At 55.9% G+C, this 20,834-nt stretch overlaps 1 protein-coding gene across 2 annotated transcripts; it reads right to left on the bottom strand.

Annotated features, from left to right (window-relative positions):
• Positions 1-1,834: 1,834 nt before the first annotated feature.
• On the bottom strand, positions 1,835-19,038 carry ctdsp2 (CTD small phosphatase 2). Of its 2 annotated transcripts, XR_016091099.1 has the most exons (8): positions 18,513-19,038; positions 11,983-12,131; positions 10,924-11,025; positions 9,521-9,577; positions 8,280-8,372; positions 7,628-7,813; positions 2,509-6,608; positions 1,835-2,457 (listed from the first exon to the last, which is right to left on the bottom strand). XR_016091099.1 is itself a non-coding variant. In XM_088917382.1 (7 exons), exons 1-7 carry the CDS (start codon positions 18,571-18,573, stop codon positions 6,483-6,485), a joined length of 774 nt encoding a protein of 257 aa, XP_088773508.1. In that variant the 5' UTR covers positions 18,574-19,038; the 3' UTR covers positions 1,835-6,482. The 2 variants fall into 2 exon arrangements, 1 of the variants encoding a protein (XP_088773508.1); XM_088917382.1 differs by having other exon boundaries at positions 1,835-6,608.
• Between the last annotated feature and the right edge of the window lie 1,796 nt (positions 19,039-20,834).

The raw sequence follows: 20,834 nt of genomic DNA, 5'->3' as shown, positions 1-20,834 counted from the left end.
GGTTCGACTGACAGGAGCAGCAGCTCAGACAGGGGTTCGACTGACAGAAGCAGCAGCTCAGACAGGGGTTCGACTGACAGGAGACTTCAGTAATACTGCAGACCTCCAATATGCTGTGTACTTTGCTGTATACCTTCAGTTTCAGGAAATGAAAAATCATCACACGGTGTCCCCAGGGACTCAATAAAAAAACCTCAGCTAGAGATAACGACCTAAACTCTCCAGCGGTCTCAATGCCATCTCTGTTCCTGCGGTTATCTGCCTCCCATCCACTTTGATTAGCATCTCCACACAGGCAGCAGGAACACTCCTGCCAAACTGAGGGCCTCTGTCCCCCTTACTGACACTGGTCGGGCTGGATCGAGAACCGGCGAACGGACAGAAAGAGTGCAGGGTGCCAACTGTACAGGGGTGAGAGCTCCAATAGGGGTGCAGGAAATAGGGGAGCACTACAGCAATCTCCTTGTATTGTAACCTCTCCTCTTCCTTGTTGATCTCAACCATGTGAACTCTGGTTCTCCAACTAGTTCAGTTAGCAGGTCGTAGCAAACTAAGGGGGTTAGGAAACTGTCAAAGTGGACAAAGGAATTCAGAAAGATTGAGAAAAACGTCTGCTGTGTAGAAAATGCAAATGTGGGAGAACACCTGGCCGGTGACTACAAGCAGGTAAGTGTAGGGTGTTATATGCCAGGAATGACAAACAGATTAAAAAAATGTAAAAAGCTGAGCTTAGAGAACTACTTGCGAAAAAGACCTCAGTGTTTGTGTGGAGAAACCCTCCAGGCAACATGGAGAAGCAGTAAAACCAGCGAAGGATGCGAGGATACGTCTCGGCGGAGGGCAGAGAGCCAGCCTGCCACGAGGCAACCCGCTCGCTAGCACAGCTTTCCGAGGAGACACAGAAGTGGCGATTTGAATATTGCTTTACTCGGCCACAATGTAAATCGGCTCACGGCGGCGCTCGCACTCTCGCTGCCTTATAAAGGCACAGCTTTCCCCAGGGGACGTGCAGGAGTCTGCCTGGACACGCCCCAGGCTCCCTGGCCACGAGGCCGGACAGCCTGAGCAGTGCAGCTGTATTCCAGCACAGGGTATTGATCTAGCCACGTCTCCACCCACTTCATTGACCCGTAATTGTTTAATTGCTTAACGAGCCACAGAACCAAGCCCTGGCCCAGCTCTTTTCCCAGAATGCTCTCCCCTTGTTCCCTCCACGGCTGACCACAGCCCCCGCAGCCCTCAGGCTCAGACACCCAGACAGGGTGCTGCCACCACTGCAGCACTCCCAGACTCCCACTGCACGGCCGCGCAGTCCATTCCAGGCTTTACTCACTGCTACACAGAAACCAGCAGCAGATCAGTGACCAGAAACGTCAACCTTACTACAATGTGGATGCTTGTGCAAAGGAGTACAAAGTTAAATATTAAAACGGAGATACAGTGCGATTACCTGCAGCGTACTTCACTCCTAGAAGCGCACACGAAGAGATAACCGTCCTTTTAATCAGCTTCCCATATACGCCAGCAGCACAGCGCAGGCCTCATGAAATACAGGAACTAAAAACTGCACAATATCCAAATTACCTGCAATATTTCCTGAGCGTCTAGAAAGCAGCTGAAGTGAGAAAGGTAGATCAATCAGAATTATGACAATGGCAGAGCTGTCAACTCCAAGAGATGAGGAGCCAGTAACACCAGCAAACTCGGTACCATTTTGCCAGTCGAGGAGCAGCGCGATGCCCCCTCCTCTTCCTCGCCCGCTGAGGGACAGAACCAGAGATCGGACCGCAGGCAGACCCCCCCCCCCCAGGAATCACAGCAACACGCCAGGCACGATTTCAGAAAGAAACCTTTTATTTGACTTTTTTTTCTTGCTTTACAAAAGTTTCCAAAAATACAATATGGATATCTTAGGAATCATTTCAAGCTTCTGAAGACTTCTGTTTTATAAAAACAAAGTTGTTGTTGGTACAAAGTTTTTAAAAACCCGAACGGTATCTTGCCCCCCCCTCACACCAGTTCCGCACATGACCCTCAGTGACTGAACGCCGCTGTTGCTTCATGTGGGCAACGCTGTTCGGCAACAGAGCCCAGCTGTGGTCCTCACCCTCGTGTTTCGGATCGGGACACTGAACAGACTGTTAGAAGGACAATGAAGATCAACAGCGAGGAATGTTCCTAAAAGAAGAAACCGAACGTACACAACATCCCCTGGGAATGAGGGTTCCAGACTGCCGCCACACCCTGGTCCGGAAATTCCAAACTTGTTACCTTTCCCAGGGGAAATTTGCATAGGAAAACGTGTGGGGAATTCTCACACACACACACACACACACAGAACGTTTGTTTTGGCTTGATCTGTCCGATCTGCATGATTTGCATCAACATCTCTGCAGCTGGTACAGCCTGGACTGGACCAGACTGCCGTGCAATGGGAGTGTGAAACCACTGTACAGCCTGGACTGGACCAGACTGCTGTGCAATGGGAGTGTGAAACCACTGTACAGCCTGGACTGGACCAGACTGCTGTGCAATGGGAGTCTACAGTTCACTTGCTCAGCTAATTCTTAATTTTGCAGAAATGTAGTTTTTTTACACAAATGACTGAAAGCAGCAACAAAAAGGGGACATGGGGAACGCGATCATGTTTGCTCCTTGTCGGGCTCGAAGATATGCTTCCAATATTATTTATGAGCTCCTGACAACTTAAAAGAGATTTCACACCCCAAAACACCCCAAGCACTTCTGCACTTCATCTGAGCAGTCACCCGATATCAGACCTGATACAGAAAGAGATGTTTCAGAATGGCTGCCCATAAAAAATGATAATTAACAAAAAATTGAGAAACTTGAGCATCCAATTATACTCCCAGTGCAGAGCTCTCTGAGCCAGTCCAGGACTGACACTGCCGTCAGTGAACCTCCCAGTGCACAGCAGGCTGTGATGAAAACAGCAGAGAAGTGTACGAGTGCCTGTACCCACAGCCCTGCAAATAATGAGTGCCCAGAAGGCATGAGTTTAGGTGGCAAGTCGGACAGTGACTGGTGAGACAGGTAAGGCCTGGTACCTCAATGTCTGGCCCCCTGATCTAAAACAACCCCTACTCCCAAGCCAGCCACTTCCCAGCAAGTGCCAGGAGAACTCGGCTGTTATCCCTGAGATATCCGAAAATGGGGAACAGCCCCCCATCCCCCCAAAGAAACTGATCAGGGCTTAGCCCTGTCCCCATGCCAAGCAGAATGGCACTCTTCTCAGTACCATACAGAACATCACACTTTGTCAACTCTGTGTATCACTGACATGCGGTACAGTGCTGCACCAGCCTCTTCACTCTGCTGGAACTAGAGAAACTGGAACACAGCAGCCGCCATGCCGGATCTCCGCGCACGAGAGCCTTACAGCGATCATAACAGGATTCCCACTGTCATGACATCTGCATTCTTGGGGTAAACATCAGACTTCTGCCTGCATGGCTGCTGCAGACCCTGAGTGTGACACATGCAAATCAGAGCTTCACTCCATAGAGGCATCTGCGTGGAAGTGTGCTCCATTTTGGCCTTGGTGTTGTGCAATTCTGGTACAGCACATGTTTACAATGGGATCAGGCCTCCATTTCTAAGGCACTGCAATTCCTCAGATCACCACCAGAGGGTGATCAGCTCACACTCAAAAATTAAAGACCTCCATTTTGAGAAAATAAGGCAACTGGATTTCTTTGCACTTTGTGTGTTCATATGCAAATACATAAAACAGGCCAACTATAAGATTTTTTTTTTCTACTTGAGTGAAAACACTTTGCTCCCAGGTTACCCCTACACCAAATCAACCCCACTACTTTAATAACTAATACTTGTTTGTGTGAAGAAAACTGCATTTACTTTTTCTTCGCATAATGACTTGGGTCTCTAGAATACAAGCTAAACCCTTTTTGCTGTAAAGGGAAATAAGCACCCAGCAGCTGATTGTTCCTCCAGATCACAGCTCCTTGTCTCACAGCTCAGTCACAGCAATCAGCTGCAATACTGGCTCCCTGCCCCAGAGTACTTTATTTCATAGTGTCCATTTGAAGTCCCCTCTAACGTTTGCTCTCAGCTGTTAACAAAGCGAATGAGATTTACAACTGAACCCATTACTAATTAGCGCATTGTAGGGACTGCCCTCACTCAAGTGCGCTGCCCGAACCGAACCAACCAGACTGGAGCAGAAGGAAAAACACTGATAGTTTGGGAGTGTCTGATACATAACCACTCCCATTGTGGGCATGTCTCATACAGAGCCACTCCCACTCTGGATGCCTCAACACATGATCAGTCCCACTGTGGGTGTGGCTAATGCGTGACCACACCCACTGCGCATCTTTAGTCAGAAATAAGACAGCGACTTCTTAATTTTATGAAGCGAGCTAAGAAGAGAGTATGTAATGTTCTGTGCGCTGAAGCTGTTGAGAAATAATGCACTTTTAGGGGATTTTGAAGTCCAAGACTGAGCAATAGCATATCAATTCCAGGCACAAGTATCAATTACAGGCATAAGGGGGCAGCTGGAATAAAAAAAAAAAACAACAGAATTGAGATTCCAAGACTGAGAACCCACTGCTACAGCTTGAGTACTGCCTGCCCAGTGTACCAGACACCCATCCCAAGGGCAGTACTAGAGCTTCAGTCCCACAGTCAAATTAGCTGAAGATTCAAGTTAATGATCAGACACCTGTTAAACTGTGATCACAGCTAGTTTGGTTTTCAGATCCATGAAACCGAAATTGAGAACTCTTTCACAGAGAGAGAGAGAGATCGGAAACAGTGGCTCAGGAGATCGGCCTGCTTCAGGTTTAACAAAGAGCTGCAGAGCTCTGGGACTGGATACAGTATTCGAACCCTGCGACCCTCCTTGCAGTAAATGGGCATAGACAGGTGTATAAAGTTTTAAGTACGAGAAATACATTCTTTTCTTCCGTACAAGGGCACTGTAGCTAAAGGGTAAAACCTCAAGCAGGTACACTGCTGTGCAATTGCCCCATGATATCTGTAATGCTTTTCCAGGATTGCTAATGCTTTCACAGAGAACAAACAGGGAGAGACAGTCTCACGCCACCCTTAGTGTTTTCCTGATGAGCATTTTAAAAAAGCACCCTACCGCCCACTACACACCAGGGGCACTGCTGCCCCGAGTCCAAACGCCTGTCTTTGCCAAGCACAGTGTAGTTCAGTACTCAGATCTCAAGAGAAAGCAGGAATTCTCTTTCAACAAGGGGCTTCAGATGAAAGGACTGGTCTTCGGGGGGAGAGACAGAACTGCGCTCCTTGAAAACAGTCTGACAAAGGCTGTGTGGTTGTCAAACGCTGTGTAAACTCAGTGCAGTCTGGCTTGTGTCAGGGCTGACTGGGTGTCCATGGGGGCAGAAGCATAGCACACAACAAGCTGCTCCTCACTTTCATACGATTTCACACAGCAGGAAGCCCTGTGCCCAGGAAGGGATCTCCGCACATGCTGCTCTGTGATTGACTGCTCTCGCCTGTGCGGCAGGCATGGTGGGACTGGTCAGCCAGCAGAAAGATCCTCCTTCAGACACACGGACGTTAGTGCACTGGGACTTCAGCCATGACATGACAACCCAGGAGTCACCGCTGGAAACAGAACACCTGTTCTTAAAGAGTGAAAAACACTTCACTACGCAAAGAGTGGCGGTGGAGGGGAGTCTGGAGCTGTTGAATTCCCTCCAGCATAGGGGTGGACCAGATTCTGGGATCTGCTAACAGGCTGGAATGTAGTTCCTCTTTTGATATAGCATCTCTCATCTGCTGAACAGTCACAGCCAGTGCTGGTCACAAGTCATTGCATGTGGCACAACCAGAAATGCTTTGGCAGACAGAAAACCTGACCTCTGGCCGGCCAGGATGGCACACTCCTGAATACTGAACCGCCCTGCAGAGTGAGCCCGCTGGCGGCACAGCTGTGCTTCCCCACGCTGCTCTCGAAACATGACACAAAGGCCACATGTTCACAGGAATAAAAAACACACACCGAGAGCTTGTATAAAAACCACAAGAAGGCTATAAAAAAGAGAAAAGCCTTTTTGTGAAAGAAAGAGTCTGGAATTCTGAAAGGCACAGCGATGGACAGTCAGAGCAGAGCAACAGGACAGCTCCCGCTCAAGAAGCGGCCATCTTGAACGCTTCCTGAAGGTTCCCGCCCGGAGCGGGGCTCGTTTCTCTTCCAGAAGGTGTGGCGTCCTGCTCCGAGCTCCGCTCCAATCCTGGCAGGTCCTGTCCCAGCACAGTGCTCGCTCGTGCGGAGCGGGACGGCCTGTGCTGAAGACCTCGGCGGCAGGTTTGCGTTTCTTTCCGTTTCATGGGAGAATTCCCACTGGAGTGGGGGGTGGGGTGGGGTGATGTCTTGGAAGAGCGTGGCTGCAGGTCCGAGGACTGGCGATGACGAGCTGCACCAGAAGGTGGCGCCGTGCCACGCACAAGGGGTGGGGTGGTCAGGGGGCCCGCAGCTGCCCCAGGCCCGTGTACACGTCCTCCGCCTGACTCAGCTCCTCGAACACAGGGATGAGGCTGAGTAGCTCCGAGTCCTCGAAGTCGTCAAACCAGGACACCACAGGCACCTGGGGGGGACAGACAGCCGTGTACCTCTGGGGTTCCAGCTGCGAGCACGCTCGGGTTCGAGGACAGTACAGGGCGTGCAGGGAGAGCTTCAGCCGCCGTGGGCAGAGGGGCAGTGACACACAGAGCATCACTCTGCAGGGCACAGGCCAGGGCCAGGAGGATGCCATGGTGGGGCGAAGGATTTCAGGGGTCAGGAGGGGGTACTCACTGTACTCTCGGGGTGGAAGATGGAGGATTTCGGGGGTCAGGAGGGGGTACTCACTGTACTCTCGGGGTGGAAGATGGAGGATTTTGGGGGTCAGGAGGTGGTACTCACTGTGTTCTTGGGGTGGAAGATGGAGGATTTCGGGGGTCAGGAGGGGGTACTCACTGCGTTCTCGGGGTGGAAGACGGAGGATTTCGGGAGTCAGGAGGGGGTACTCACTGTACTCTCGGGGTGGAAGATGGAGGATTTTGGGGGTCAGGAGGGGGTGCTCACTGTACTCTCGGGGTGGAAGATGGAGGATTTCGGGGGTCAGGAGGGGGTACTCACTGTACTCTCGGGGTGGAAGATGGAGGATTTTGGGGGTCAGGAGGGGGTACTCACTGTACTTTCGGGGTGGAAGATGGAGGATTTCGGGGGTCAGGAGGGAGTACTCACTCCGTTCTCGGGGTGGAAGATGTAGGATTTCGGGGGTCAGGAGGGGGTACTCACTGCGTTCTCGGGGTGGAAGATGGAGGATTTTGGGGGTCAGGAGGGGGTACTCACTCCGTTCTCGGGGTGGAAGACGGAGGATTTCGGGGGTCAGGAGGGGGTACTCACTGTACTCTCGGGGTGGAAGATGGAGGATTTCGGGGGTCAGGAGGGGGTACTCACTGTACTCTCGGGGTGGAAGATGGAGGATTTCGGGGGTCAGGAGGGAGTACTCACTCCGTTCTCGGGGTGGAAGACGGAGGATTTCGGGGGTCAGGAGGGGGTACTCACTGCGTTCTCGGGGTGGAAGATGGAGGATTTCGGGGGTCAGGAGGGGGTACTCACTGCGTTCTCGGGGTGGAAGATGTAGGAGGCGGGCGAGTTGTCCAGGATCAGCGTCTTGCTCAGCTCGCGGCCCAGCCGGCTCAGGTCCTTGACGTAGCAGCCCTGGTGGAAGACGCAGGACTCCCGGAACAGCCGGGTCCGGAACACACGGCGCTGGTCCAGCAGGTCAGTGACAGGGTCTGCGTACTGCAGGGGGGGCAGGGTGTGTCAGGAGTCACGAGCACGGAGGCAAGCAGACTGGACACACTACAGCAAGAGCACGTGTGAGCGTGTCAGTGTGTGTATTAATGTGCCAGTGTGTGTGTGAAGGTCACATGGTTTCATGCCATACTACAGACTCTAACCCCTTGACCAGCCCGTGACACCCCCAGACCACCACAGTCTCGACCCCTTGACTACGTCACATCATGTCAGGACACAAGGGGAACCTACATGGAAGTGCATTAAAATCCAAGAACAGGAGGCACTTCCTTACACAAAGAGGTGTGGGAGCATGGAACTAGCAGAAGCAGGGAAGCTGCTGTTCGTGTGCAGGTCTGAAGCAAGTCTGAAAAACAGGGTGCTGGAGGACCGCGGTCAGGAGGCCCGGAGGACTGGACTGCGATGTGTTTTGTGCCACCCCAAGTGGCTGGCGCGGTCTTCGCTCATGTACCTTGGCCAGGCTGGCGGTGAACAGGATGCACTCAAACAGCTCGCCCATCCGTTGCAAGAACTCGTCCACGTGCGGCCTCTTCAGGACGTACACCTGAAACACGGCAACAAGTCAGCCTGGCGGAAAACACATCCCTGCCCCTCTTTCTCAAGGAGTGTGAAATAGAGAGGACGCCCCATTAGTACTCCGGCCTTTACCAGTCATGGCCTCCTGAGAATCCTCATCTATGAACTGGCTTCATCACTCTGTAAAGCACTTTGAGTGGAGTGTCCAGAAAAGCACTACGTAAGTGGAAGGAATTATTATTACTACTGCGCCCCCCACCTCAGCCGTCAGTGGTCTCCTGTGTGCCCCTCTCACCAACCTAGTGCAAGGTGGGAGCTCTTCCAGTGGAGCCAGCAGGGGGCGCTCACCCTGTGGTCTGTGTGGGTCCTTATGCCCCAGTATAGTGACGGGGACACTGTACTGTAAAAAGGCGCCGTCCTTCGGAGGAGACATAAAACCGAGGTCCCAATTTTCCGTCGTCAATAAAAATCCCAGGGTGATTTTCGAAAAGAGTATCCCGGCTTCCTGGCCAAATTTCCCATGGGTCTTTACCAATCATGGCCTCCTAATAATCCCCATCTCTTCATCACTCTGCTCTCCTCCCCACTGAGAGCTGGTGTGTGGTGAGAGTACTGGTTTCTCTGGCTGCCGTCGCATCACCCAGGTGGTGGAGGGGATCCCCATTACCTGTGAAGCGCTTTGAGTGGAGTGTCCAGAAGAGCGCTATATAAGTGTAAGGATATTATTACTATTCCTGTTATCGTTACAGTTATTATTACTGCACTGGGCTCCTCTCCCGCTGCCTGCTCTTCCCGTCCGTGCTCCCCTCGACTCCGCTGTCAGCAGCCGCCTCCTGAAACAAGTAATCAAGAATAGGCCGCAGTGCCAGGATCCAGCCTATCCTGGATTACTTGAACCACGGAGCAGCTAGGGATCCCAGCGTTCTCCCGGCTTGGGGGGCGTACAAGGAACGCTCCTCTTCCCGTCCTGCCTCCTCCTCCCGCCGCACGCGTCTTCGGACTGGGCGCGGCGCCAGCTGGAGACCCGTCCGCGGCGCCACATGGCCTTGGCGGGACTCTGTAACCCCCCCCCACCCCCCACCGTGGGGGCAGAGCGCCCTCAGCCTGCCTCGTACCCGCACCCGTCACCACACAGGCGTGAGCGACCGCAGGGGGGCCGCTCCCCGACTCCCTCACCTGGTGGGTGGTCCCCTCGATCTCCACTGGCACCACGAAGTCCGCGTTACTGATGGGCTGCAAGACACCAGGCCAAAAAGTCATGAAGAGGGAAACACAGGGGGTGGGGCCCATGGTCTCAACCCCCTGACACCCCACGGTCTCAGTCCCTTGACCGGTATGTGACACCCTCTGACACCCCACGGTCTCAGCCCCTTGACCGGTATGTGACACCCCCTGACACCCCACCGTCTCAGTCCCTTGACTGGTATGTGACACCCCCCGACACCCCACGGTCTCAGTCCCTTGACCGGTATGTGACACCCTCTGACACCCCACGGTCTCAGCCCCTTGACCGGTATGTGACACCCGCTGACACCCCACCGTCTCAGTCCCTTGACTGGTATGCGACACCCCCCGACACCCCACTGTCTCAGTCCCTCGACCGGTATGCGACACCCCCCGACACCCCACGGTTTCAGTCCCTCGACCGGTATGAGACACCCCCTGATACCCCACGGTCTCAGCCCCTCGACCGGTATGTGACACCCCCTGACACCCCACGGTCTCAGTCCCTTGACTGGTATGTGACACCCCCCGACACCCCACCGTCTCAGTCCCTTGACTGGTATGTGACACCCCCTGACACCCCACGGTCTCAGTCCCTTGACCGGTATGAGACACCCCCTGATACCCCACGGTCTCAGCCCCTCGACCGGTATGTGACACCCCCCGACACCCCACCGTCTCAGTCCCTTGACTGGTATGTGACACCCCCCGACACCCCACGGTCTCAGTCCCTTGACTGGTATGTGACACCCCCCGACACCCCACCGTCTCAGTCCCTTGACTATGTCAAAATGGAGGACACAAGGGGAACCTGTGTGGAAGTTTATTAAAATCCAAGAACAGGAGGCACTTCCTGACACAAAGGGTTGTGGGAGTGTGGAACTAGCTACCCGGCAACATTGAGGCTGAAAAGCTGGATTCTCTCAGGAAAGAGGCCAGATGAGATCAACTGGCTAAGGCAGACAGGCGGCTCAGAGGGGCCTAGGGGCTGCGCTCGTTTGTAACAGTTCTCTTGTCCTCATACCAGTCTCTCTGCCAGCTGTGCACTGCTCAGTGTCCTCGCCCATGATCCCCAAAGCACAGGGTGAATAACTGAAAACTTCTACATCATGAAAAACCCTACTGTATCTCCCCACAGAGCCAAGACCACGAATATCAGTTTCACAAGGGTGCGACACTCCACTCATTTTAATGGTATGAGTCCGTTTCAAGGAAGCTTTAATAACCCATCCAGTCACCCTGTGTTTGTGATTCCGACACAGCACAGTCACCCTCCTGGCTTTTCACCTCTGACCTCTGACCTGTCCGCCCCCAACCGCAAACACGGGAGGGGCCCCGAGGTGCCGCGGCCTCACCTTGAAGGAGCTGTGCACCAGCGTCTCGTCCAGGTCGATCACCACACACATCTTGCCCTGGTCCTGAGGCGTCACCTCGGGCAGCAGGCAGGGCCCAGGAATCTGCCGGAGAGGGGAGGGAGAAGCTCTGGGATCCAGGCGGGACTGGACCTGTTCCCACAGGGGAGCCGGAGAAACCCCAGAGTGTCCTGGACTCGCCCACCTGCGGCTTCCGAAGCTTTGCCTATCCTACACTTCCAGCAAGACCTGGTACACCTCGGGCACGTGTGGTTATTGTGTTGGAAATGTTACATGTTGTCAGGTTTTTATGGAATGAGGCGCAACGTTTCTCTTTTCTTCTGGGAAAAGGGAAGCTGCTGTCAGGACACTAGCAGAGTCGGGTTCGCTGAGAGTGGTCATGTAAGTCCTGTCCCCCCGGTCACACCTCTGCCAAAGGTCAGCTCGGGGTCCAGCCCTCTCGGCTCTCCAGGGCGGTCAAGACCAGCGAGAAGCTGCTGTGCTTTTAGACTGAGGGGCGTCGATACTGCCCCACAAACTCTGCCCACTGTAGCGACTGGTGTGGATTCGGGCCCCAGAGACACCCGCCCCTGCAGCTCCGCTAACGAAACCAGAGCAGGGCCCCCAGCGGACCCTCCCACAGCGACGGGGGCGGGCTGGGGGGTCCTGTTGGTGTCTCCTCTGCAGGATGGGATGCAAGGCGACTCAGTAACACACAGGACGTCCGGGGCAGAGCTGGGGAGCCTCTTGCTAACAAGCCCCGGGCTGCCCAGCCAGAGATCAAGCCTTGCGCAAGGGCACTGCTCTGATCCGTCAGCCCCCCCCCCCCTTCAAGAGGGGGCAGCTTGTGGGTCCTGACCTGCACTTTCCACTTGGCTGAACTGCACTACTTGAAAAAGGAACTACAAGGGAGACAGAAATATAATGGGACAACTGATCTCAAGGCTGATCGTTTTTCAGATTCATCCAAGGAAAACCGGTCAATCAAGTAACGCTCTTCAGCTCCAAAACGCACCCGGCATCCTCCTCTGCCAACATGGCGGTCACCAGAGCGACCGTTACCTTGGCAACCGGCCCGTTCTCCTCCGCCTGCGGCAGGGTACCCTGGGCTGGGGGCAGTGGCGGCACATCCTGGGCTCTGAGGCAGCAGAAGAGAGCGCTGAAGATATTCCGGCTCCGGGGCTTCTTGGGGGAAGAGCTCTTCACCTGGCCTGGGGAGAGACAGACAGCAGGGGGCGCGTCAGTCCGCCAGGGGCTCTCCGAGCGGCCAGCCGGAGCCGGAGACTGGCCGGCTGGCTGCTGGAGGGAGCCAGTTCTGTGCAGACAGACGCGAGAGGATTGACATGATCTAAAGGGCCTGGCTTTGCAGCCTCAGCCCGTCCGCTCACGAACCGGCTGCTGGTAAAAACAGAAGCGGATCAAACTGCTGTGCAACACGGAGTCCAATCCCTCCTTCAGGGCAACGCGCCAAATATACCGTGCCTAAAGCCAAAACAAGTCACTTCACACACAACAAAAGAAGTCTAAACACAAAAGAGAGAGAAACAGGGAAGTAGGAGGAGAGGCAAGTCCAGCCCTGCAGTGGACCGGGCAGCCCACAGACAATAACCCAGCAGCACTGGGTGTCCAGCACACAAACCACACTGGGAGCCCCGGAGCCCCGCTGTCCCTGGGGCGACTCAAGGGGACGCGCTCCTCCCTGTGTGCCCCTGGGAGACGTCAGCAGTCAAGAGTGACCCAGCTCATAAACCAGCGAATGACCACGCAGAGTCACCGACTCCGTATCGCACCCACCAGCCCCCGGCTCCCCCCCGACCCCCCGGAACCCAGCGGGGCCGCCAGCCCCCGGCTCCCCCGTGACCCCCCGGAACCCAGCGGGGCCGCCAGCCCCAGGAAGCCGAGAGAAGTGCCTCTTGCGCTGAACACCTTGCTTCTTCAACATGGTAGCTCCCCCTCAGGAGGACTCCAGCACCTTCCTCTGTCCAAGACAGAGACACACCCCCTCACACCCACACCCACCGCCTGACAGGGGTGCTCTCTGCGGTCTGGAGGGCTTTCCCTTGGTTTAAACCCCCAGCAGGTGGACCCCCCCCCCAGCTCCTGCAGGGCTGAGCGTGAGGAAGTGGGGCGTGTCCGTTTCCGCCAGGGCGAGGACCACACCCACCAGCAGAGGGGTGCGTGGGAGCCAGGCCCCGCAGTGCACAGCCACATGCGCCAGGCGATCGTGCGCGCGTGCTTGCGTGTGTGCGTGCGTGTGTACGTGTGTGTGTGCGTGCGTGCGTGCGTGCGTGCGTGCGTGCGTGCGCCTGTGTGTGTGTGGGCACACATGTGCCTCCTGGGCTCAAGCCTGGCGAGAAGAGCTCTGCTTGACCTGTCTTGTCAAACTCGGCCGACAGCAGGCTGTTCACTATTTGACCGTTTGATTTTGACGTTGGATTTTAAACGGCTTCTCTCAGATTTACAGCCACAGCTGGAGGCAAGCCAACACGAGTGCCCTCTCGACAGCCTGCACAGCCCGGGCAGGGGACAGCGGAGACCTGCCAGGCCACGACCATTCCAGAGGCACCGGAAACAACTAAACCACCGCAGACAGCACCCGACAGCCAGCGGGAACAAATCAGACACTTCCGACACACTGGCTCGCAGCGCCGTGCCGGCAGAACCCCGAGTCTGGCGGCACACCGCCTCCTCCGGAGCCGCTCTCACCCGCGTCGTGACGACGAACCTGACGTCACTCGAGCCTCGAAGAGCTGCTCGCATACGCAGTCTCTGGCGTGCGCCTCCGCGATATTGGCGAGTGAGCCAATTAAGGCAGGAAATAAACACGATCAAAGTGCCCCGCGCTTAAGGAAGAAACGACAAAAATAACCGCACAACAGCTCTTCAGAAACGCACTCTGCTTGTGAATGACTCTTCGGCGGGAGCAGCGATCGATTCCTGCAGAGAGCCCCGCGCTGCCCCAGGTGACTCTATTCACACCAGCACCCCGGGGAGGGGGGTCCCACACCTCCTGCTTGTGCACGTTACTCCTGCCGAAACGCAAAGCTCTTTTCAGCGCTAACAGCCCAGCTACGGAGCCGGGACACCCCCTCGTTCTGACCGAGTAGCCTCACTGGGCTCTCCAGCACCAGCCACAGCAGAGCTCATCGGCCCCCGGGACCGCCACGCAGGGCCTGCCGGGGCCGCGCACGAAGACGTTGGGAAAACCGTAGCGCCGGATGGCGGACAGCTCGCGCCTGAGGGCTGCACTGGGCGGCGGGGCTCGGCTGGCCCACCTGAACCCTAAAACTCCTCAGAAACCGCTCTGGCGTTCATGAATATTAACCAGCCCCACCACGCTGCTGCAGGAGGCGGAGACAGCAGCCAGGGACGGCCGAGAGCTGCACCGCGCCGATGAAACAGCTGCCCCCGATGCGAGTGCATTTTTAGCAGCAGCTCAGTGTCTGACTGGAAGGCGTCACAGGGGGTGATCAGGTCAGGTCAGCCCAGTCCATCAGCGGGGTACAGCTCCCCTCTACTGTGGACATTTCTACAACTGGCTGTCTCAGGAAGGCTGGAAGAATCGCTAAGGACAACAATCACCCTGGTTACTCATCTTTCTCCCCCCCTCCCTCTGGTAAGCCTTACAGGAGCATAAAGGCACAATGTGTTTTTTGAGTTGTATGTGATTTAATTTGTTGTTGCTGCTGCTGCTGCTGTTCTGTGTTTAGGTCTTTGGTGATTTCTTTAACGTCTTTGTATTGGAGCCTACGTGCAAACAAGCATTTCATTACACTGATGCATATGACAATACACTGAACTGAACTTTGACTTTGAACGCAAGTAAAAAAAGCAGCAACAGAAGTAGTAGTGTAGTGTCGCATTTGGACAAGAGCTAATTACCATTCTGTCCACCACAGGCTCCAGGTGAAACCTGTCATGTTTCCAAGAGTTGAGTGTGAGTGATCGGGCTCAGACTCTACACGGACACCTGACCTGGACAGTCACAGCCCAGAGAGCCATCACCGCGGCGGTCAGCGGCCCTGCCCACACCCCGGACTCACAGGACCGGTCAGCAGCTCCAATATACCGCACAGACACCTCAAGACCGCACCTCCACCACACCGCACGGACCCCTCGAGCCCCCATCTCCTCTCCACCACACCGCACAGACACCTCGAGCCCCCATCTCCTCTCCACCACACCGCACAGACACCTCGAGCCCCCATCTCCTCTCCACCACACCGCACGGACCCCTCAAGACCGCACCTCCACCACACCGCACAGACACCTCAAGACCGCACCTCCACCACACCGCACAGACACCTCAAGACCGCACCTCCACCACACCGCACAGACACCTCAAGACCGCACCTCCACCACACCGCACGGACCCCTCGAGCCCCCATCTCCTCTCCACCACACCGCACAGACACCTCGAGCCCCCATCTCCTCTCCACCACACCGCACGGACCCCTCAAGACCGCACCTCCACCACACCGCACAGACACCTCAAGACCGCAGCTCCACCACACCGCACAGACACCTCAAGACCGCACCTCCACCACACCGCACAGACACCTCAAGACCGCACCTCCACCACACCGCACAGACACCTCGAGCCCCCATCTCCTCTCCACCACACCGCACAGACACCTCAAGACCGCACCTCCACCACACCGCACAGACACCTCGAGCCCCCATCTCCTCTCCACCACACCGCACTGACCCCTCGAGCCCCCATCTCCTCTCCACCACACCGCACAGACACCTCGAGCCCCCATCTCCTCTCCACCACACCGCACGGACCCCTCAAGACCGCACCTCCACCACACCGCACAGACCCCTCAAGACCGCACCTCCACCACACCGCACAGACACCTCGAGCCCCCATCTCCTCTCCACCACACCGCACAGACACCTCGAGCCCCCATCTCCTCTCCACCACACCGCACGGACCCCTCAAGACCGCACCTCCACCACACCGCACAGACCCCTCAAGACCGCACCTCCACCACACCGCACAGACACCTCGAGCCCCCATCTCCTCTCCACCACACCGCACGGACCCCTCGAGCCCCCATCTCCTCTCCACCACACCGCACGGACCCCTCGAGCCTGTATACCACACATACCATGATATACCATGGTATACAGGCTTGAGGTGTCTGTGCACTGTGGTGGAGATACACCATACAGACCCTGTCTCCACCACACTGCACAGACACATCAAGACTGTACTCTCAACTTTTACACTTAAAAGAAAGTCATTCACAAGCAAAAGAATAGATGGCAAGCAGCACCGTTTTAAAAAGGCAATACTGTAACAGCTATATTTTCAAAACACTGGATAAAATGAAAATCTCAGCACATAAATTTCCCTGGAATCATAAAGGCAGTAAGAAGAAGAATGCTTTAAATGAGAGGCCATTCAGCAATCGCAATGTACTGCACGGATCCGTCAACAGCGCACAGCACAAGAACATCTACCCTGTGCTGCACGGATCCGTCAACAGCGCACAGCACACGAACATCTACCCTGTGCTGCACGGATCCGCCAACAGCGCACAGCACACGAACATCTACCCTGTGCTGCACGGATCCGCCAACAGCGTACAGCACACGAACATCTACCCTGTGCTGCACGGATCCGCCAACAGCGTACAGCACACGAACATCTACCCTGTGCTGCACGGATCCGCCAACAGCGCACAGCACACGAACATCTACCCTGTGCTGCACGGATCCGCCAACAGCGTACAGCACACGAACATCTACCCTGTGCTGCACGGATCCGTCAACAGCGCACAGCACACGAACATCTACCCTGTGCTGCACGGATCCGTCAACAGCGCACAACACACGAACATCTACCCTGTGCTGCACAGATCCGTCAACAGCGCACAGCACACGAACATCTACCCTGTGCTGCACAGATCCGTCAACAGCGCACAGCACACGAACATCTACCCTGTGCTGCACAGATCCGTCAACAGCGCACAGCACACGAACATCTACCCTGTGCTGCACAGATCCGTCAACAGCGCACAGCACACGAACATCTACCCTGTGGTGCTGCACAGATCCGTCAACAGCGCACAGCACACGAACATCTACCCTGTGCTGCACAGATCCGTCAACAGCGCACAGCACACGAACATCTACCCTGTGCTGCACAGATCCGTCAACAGCGCACAGCACACGAACATCTACCCTGTGCTGCACAAGTACATCGATACTATAGTAGTTAAAGTCACTATCGCGCACTCACAGCCCGCCCCTGACTTCCCTTCAGTGGCCTCGAGACAGACTCCAAGTGCACGAGCGCGGCGGTACTTTCCGGCCGCTCTCGTGCCCAGTGACGCCGCCGCGCGCCTGGTGCCCCCGCGTCTCTCGGGCACTCCCGCGGCTGCCCCGAGCGGAACGGGTCGCTCCTGCAGCCGGGGGGGGGGGGCGCGACCCCCGTGTCCGAGAGAAGAATGAAGGTCCCATTTCCGGGTCACGGGACATTCCGCTCCTTCGAGTGCAGCCTGTCAACACTCCCGCAGGACTCGCGCTGGGCTGGGCAAACACTCGCCTAGTAACGAGTACTACAGCTTTTGTTTCACTTACTCTAGACTTTTCGCCGCTCATGAACACCCGCTGCTTGTACCTTGTTTAAATATGATGAATTCACTATATTCACTGATCCCGCCTCACGCGTTTTACGCCGCTCATATCCCACAGCGCAGTGTCTCGGGTGTAAGCAGCGGGTTAAAGACACGATACCAACAGATAACCCCGCTAGCAGACCTCCGGAGCTCCGCACAGATGCCGATGTCCATGCCTTGCTGCTGAATGCAGAAAGCGGACTTTTCTCCCCCGGCAGGTGGAAATTGACATTTTAGACACGAGCCACAGCCCCCCGGGGTTCGGGCTGGGGCTCGAGGACAGGGGTCCCCCCTCAGTCCCGAGGGGGCGCCGTGGGGCGAAGGGAAACGCGCGAAGTGGACCAACGGGCAATAAGTAGGCGATGCAGCGGAAGGCAAGTTTCTGGAGCTGCTGTCCCGTAGGTGTCGGGAGAAACCGCCCAGCACAGGCCGGACAGTCCGGGAAAAACTAAGCGGCCCCACGTCACCTCCAACAACCAGCACGAAACCCACCCGAGCCGCGGCTCGCGACCCGGGTCACCCGCTCCCCCCCCCCGAGAAAGAAAAAACACAACAACTTCCAGCGCAGGAAAGGCTCCCGCGCGCACGGGGTACTGCGAGTGGAAGCGTGGAAAGATTCACGCCCACTGTCCCGCGAGTTACAGACACGGACGGGGCACGGAGCCGCCGGCCCGGCGCTCGGGGGGCTCTCCGGGCTGTCGTCTAGAGCAGGAGGTGAAACAAAAACATTGCAATTAAAAATACTTGCAGTGACAGCCGGGGGGGGTGTGGATGGGGGGAGGAGGGAGGAGGGAGGGGGGTCGACCACACGTGATTCTAAAAAAAACACCACACGCCTCCACGCCAGAGAGGACTGGGGCTGGAGGGCGGCGGGCGGGCTGGCGCGGTTTTTCTCTGCAAAGTTTTCCCCGACTCCGTTCTGCACACAAACACCCCACAGCAAACACGAGTGGCGCCCCTTACCTGGCTTCGACGGCAGAGCAGAGTCCCCTCGCTGCGCTTGCGTGATGATCGAGCTTTCCATCTAACGAGCCCGCGGCGCTGCCCCCCGTCCCTCCCCCGGATCAGACCCGCTCCCCCGGCAGGTGAGCGCTCGGCCGCCGCCCCGGCTCCCTCCGGTCCCGCTGCGCCCCCTCCTCGCGTGTCCCCGTCCCCCGGCGCGGAGGGGCAGGGGGGCGGGCTGTCCTGCGGCTCGGTCGCTAGGGGCTGGTCCCCGGTCCCTCGGCGTGTGCGCGGCTGCCCGGCGCCCAGCGCTGTCTCTGCGAGCGGCGGTGTTGCTCCAACATGGAGACTCAGCCCGGAGGAGCAAAACAACCGAGGAAATGGGGCAAGGGGGCGGGCGCGGCGGTTTCAAGCTGCCCTTACTACGGATAAACAACCCCCTGGATCGGGCGTTTGCCGACGAGATAACGGGAAAAGGACCCCGGGAACACCCCCCTTTTGCCCCCCAGGAAGAGGGCCCCTGGGGTCCTTTCGGGTGAAAAGTGCGGTTTAAGGGACCTTTCGAGCTTTGTTTTTGCCTTTTCGGGCACCCTGAGGGAAGCCTTGAAACCGCTCGCCGGCTCCGATTGGCTGCGCGCTGCAGGGGGCGGGGCTCGGCGGCATTCTCCCCCCCCCCCCCTCCTCTGCACGCGCCGTGCTGAACACATTCCAGCGCGCGAGAGCTGGGGACCCGCAGAGAGTCCCGCGACTTCAAACCGGTGGAAGCGAGCGTGTTGTTGGGGGGGGCGGTGTCAAAACTGCGTTTGTCAGCGCCTCAGGAGAAAAATCGTTTCACTTTTCATCGTATCTGACCAAAGGGGCTGGCGAGAGGGGGGGGAAAAAAAACCATTTTGAACGGTTGATTTATGAAACATCATTTCGGTACACAGCGCGGTATTGGCAGGTTTCGTTAGAATAGACTTATGAACGGCGCCGATAGGAACCATTAACACAGCTTCGAGTCTGAAATAGCGGCACAGGACGGTGCGGTGGCGCTGACGAACACCATTTTGAGTGTGCGGCCGCCGAGGACAAAGGAAGACGGTGCAGGGCGCTGTGCTGTCTGCGGTCCTGCCCCGCCTGGCCGCTCGCAGCTCCGGGCTGAAGCTGCACGACACACGCAGCCCAGTCGTCCGGCTTAGCTGACAGGCATCGCGTTTTAACGTTTGTAAACCTCAGATTGTCAACGTTTCAAATATAAGAGAAGGGATGAAATGTGTTTGGCAAATGAAACGCCACTATGATAAAGCGAACTCCCGAGAATGTTATTTTGAATCAAGTGAAAAATGTCTGTAAGGATCTACTGTAGGGAAAGCGTGGATAGGATAGCGGCACTGGCATTCAGTGTGGATACATTGTTGGTTTGTTATTAGACTTAGAAATCGTGTTTTAAGAAATCCTTTTCAAAATTCTAGTTTAAATATTAACTCCTGTCGGTTAATATTAGTGTTGTTGCCGTCAAGAGGAAAATACGCCCTGTGGTTATATGAGTATGGCTGGTTTTCAGGCTTGTCCCGTGTTTGCCTGACGCCCTCTCGCGCGAGGCTCGCAGCGGCTCACGGGCGCTGGATATGACACGGAGGGAGATAAAAACGCTTCAGCATAGGCCAGGGGAACTGGGAACAACCCCCCCCCACCTCACCCACGCCTTCATTATTGGAGTCATTATATTAATTAGTTCAGATTAAGTGATACCCTGGGGTTTCGGTAGAACTTGCTTTCCTGCTGTCTGCACCTCACACAGCATGTAGCAGGTGTGTACGGGACTAGTTTTACTGAGAAGAACATTTTAACCCTACGTCCTGGGAAGCCACTGTTCAATGCGTAAGTTAAAAACTATCCTTCCTGTCTTTTATTCATGCTCACGTCTTGCAGATACATGTGTGACAGGTAAAGGAATATAATTGCCCTGCAGCTCACATCTGACAACTCACTGAAGCTATGCAGGTGTGAGCCTGGTCAGTACCTGGATAGGAGACCTCCTGGGAAAAACTAAGGCTGCTGCTGGAAGAGGTGTTAGTGGAAGTAGGGGGTGCTCACCCTGCAGTCCGTGTGGGTCCTAATGCTGCAGTATAGTGACAGGGAAACACTATACTGTAAAAAGGCACCGTGCTTCGGATGAGACGTAAAACTGAGGTCCTGAGTCATTTTAATGTCATTAAAAATCCCAGGGCATTTCTCGAAAACAGTAGGGGTGTTAGTGTCCTGGCTAAATTTCCCATTGACCCTTACCAATCATGGCCTCCTAATAATCCTCATCTCTGAACTGGCTTCATCACTCTGCTCTCCTCCCCATTGAGAGCT

This window comes from Atractosteus spatula, chromosome 1 (genome assembly GCF_055471065.1).
Source record: "Atractosteus spatula isolate fAtrSpa1 chromosome 1, fAtrSpa1.hap1, whole genome shotgun sequence".
Classification (NCBI taxonomy): domain Eukaryota; kingdom Metazoa; phylum Chordata; class Actinopteri; order Semionotiformes; family Lepisosteidae; genus Atractosteus; species Atractosteus spatula.
Note: the sequence above shows the minus strand (reverse complement) of the source record. Positions and strands in the feature narration are given on the sequence as shown.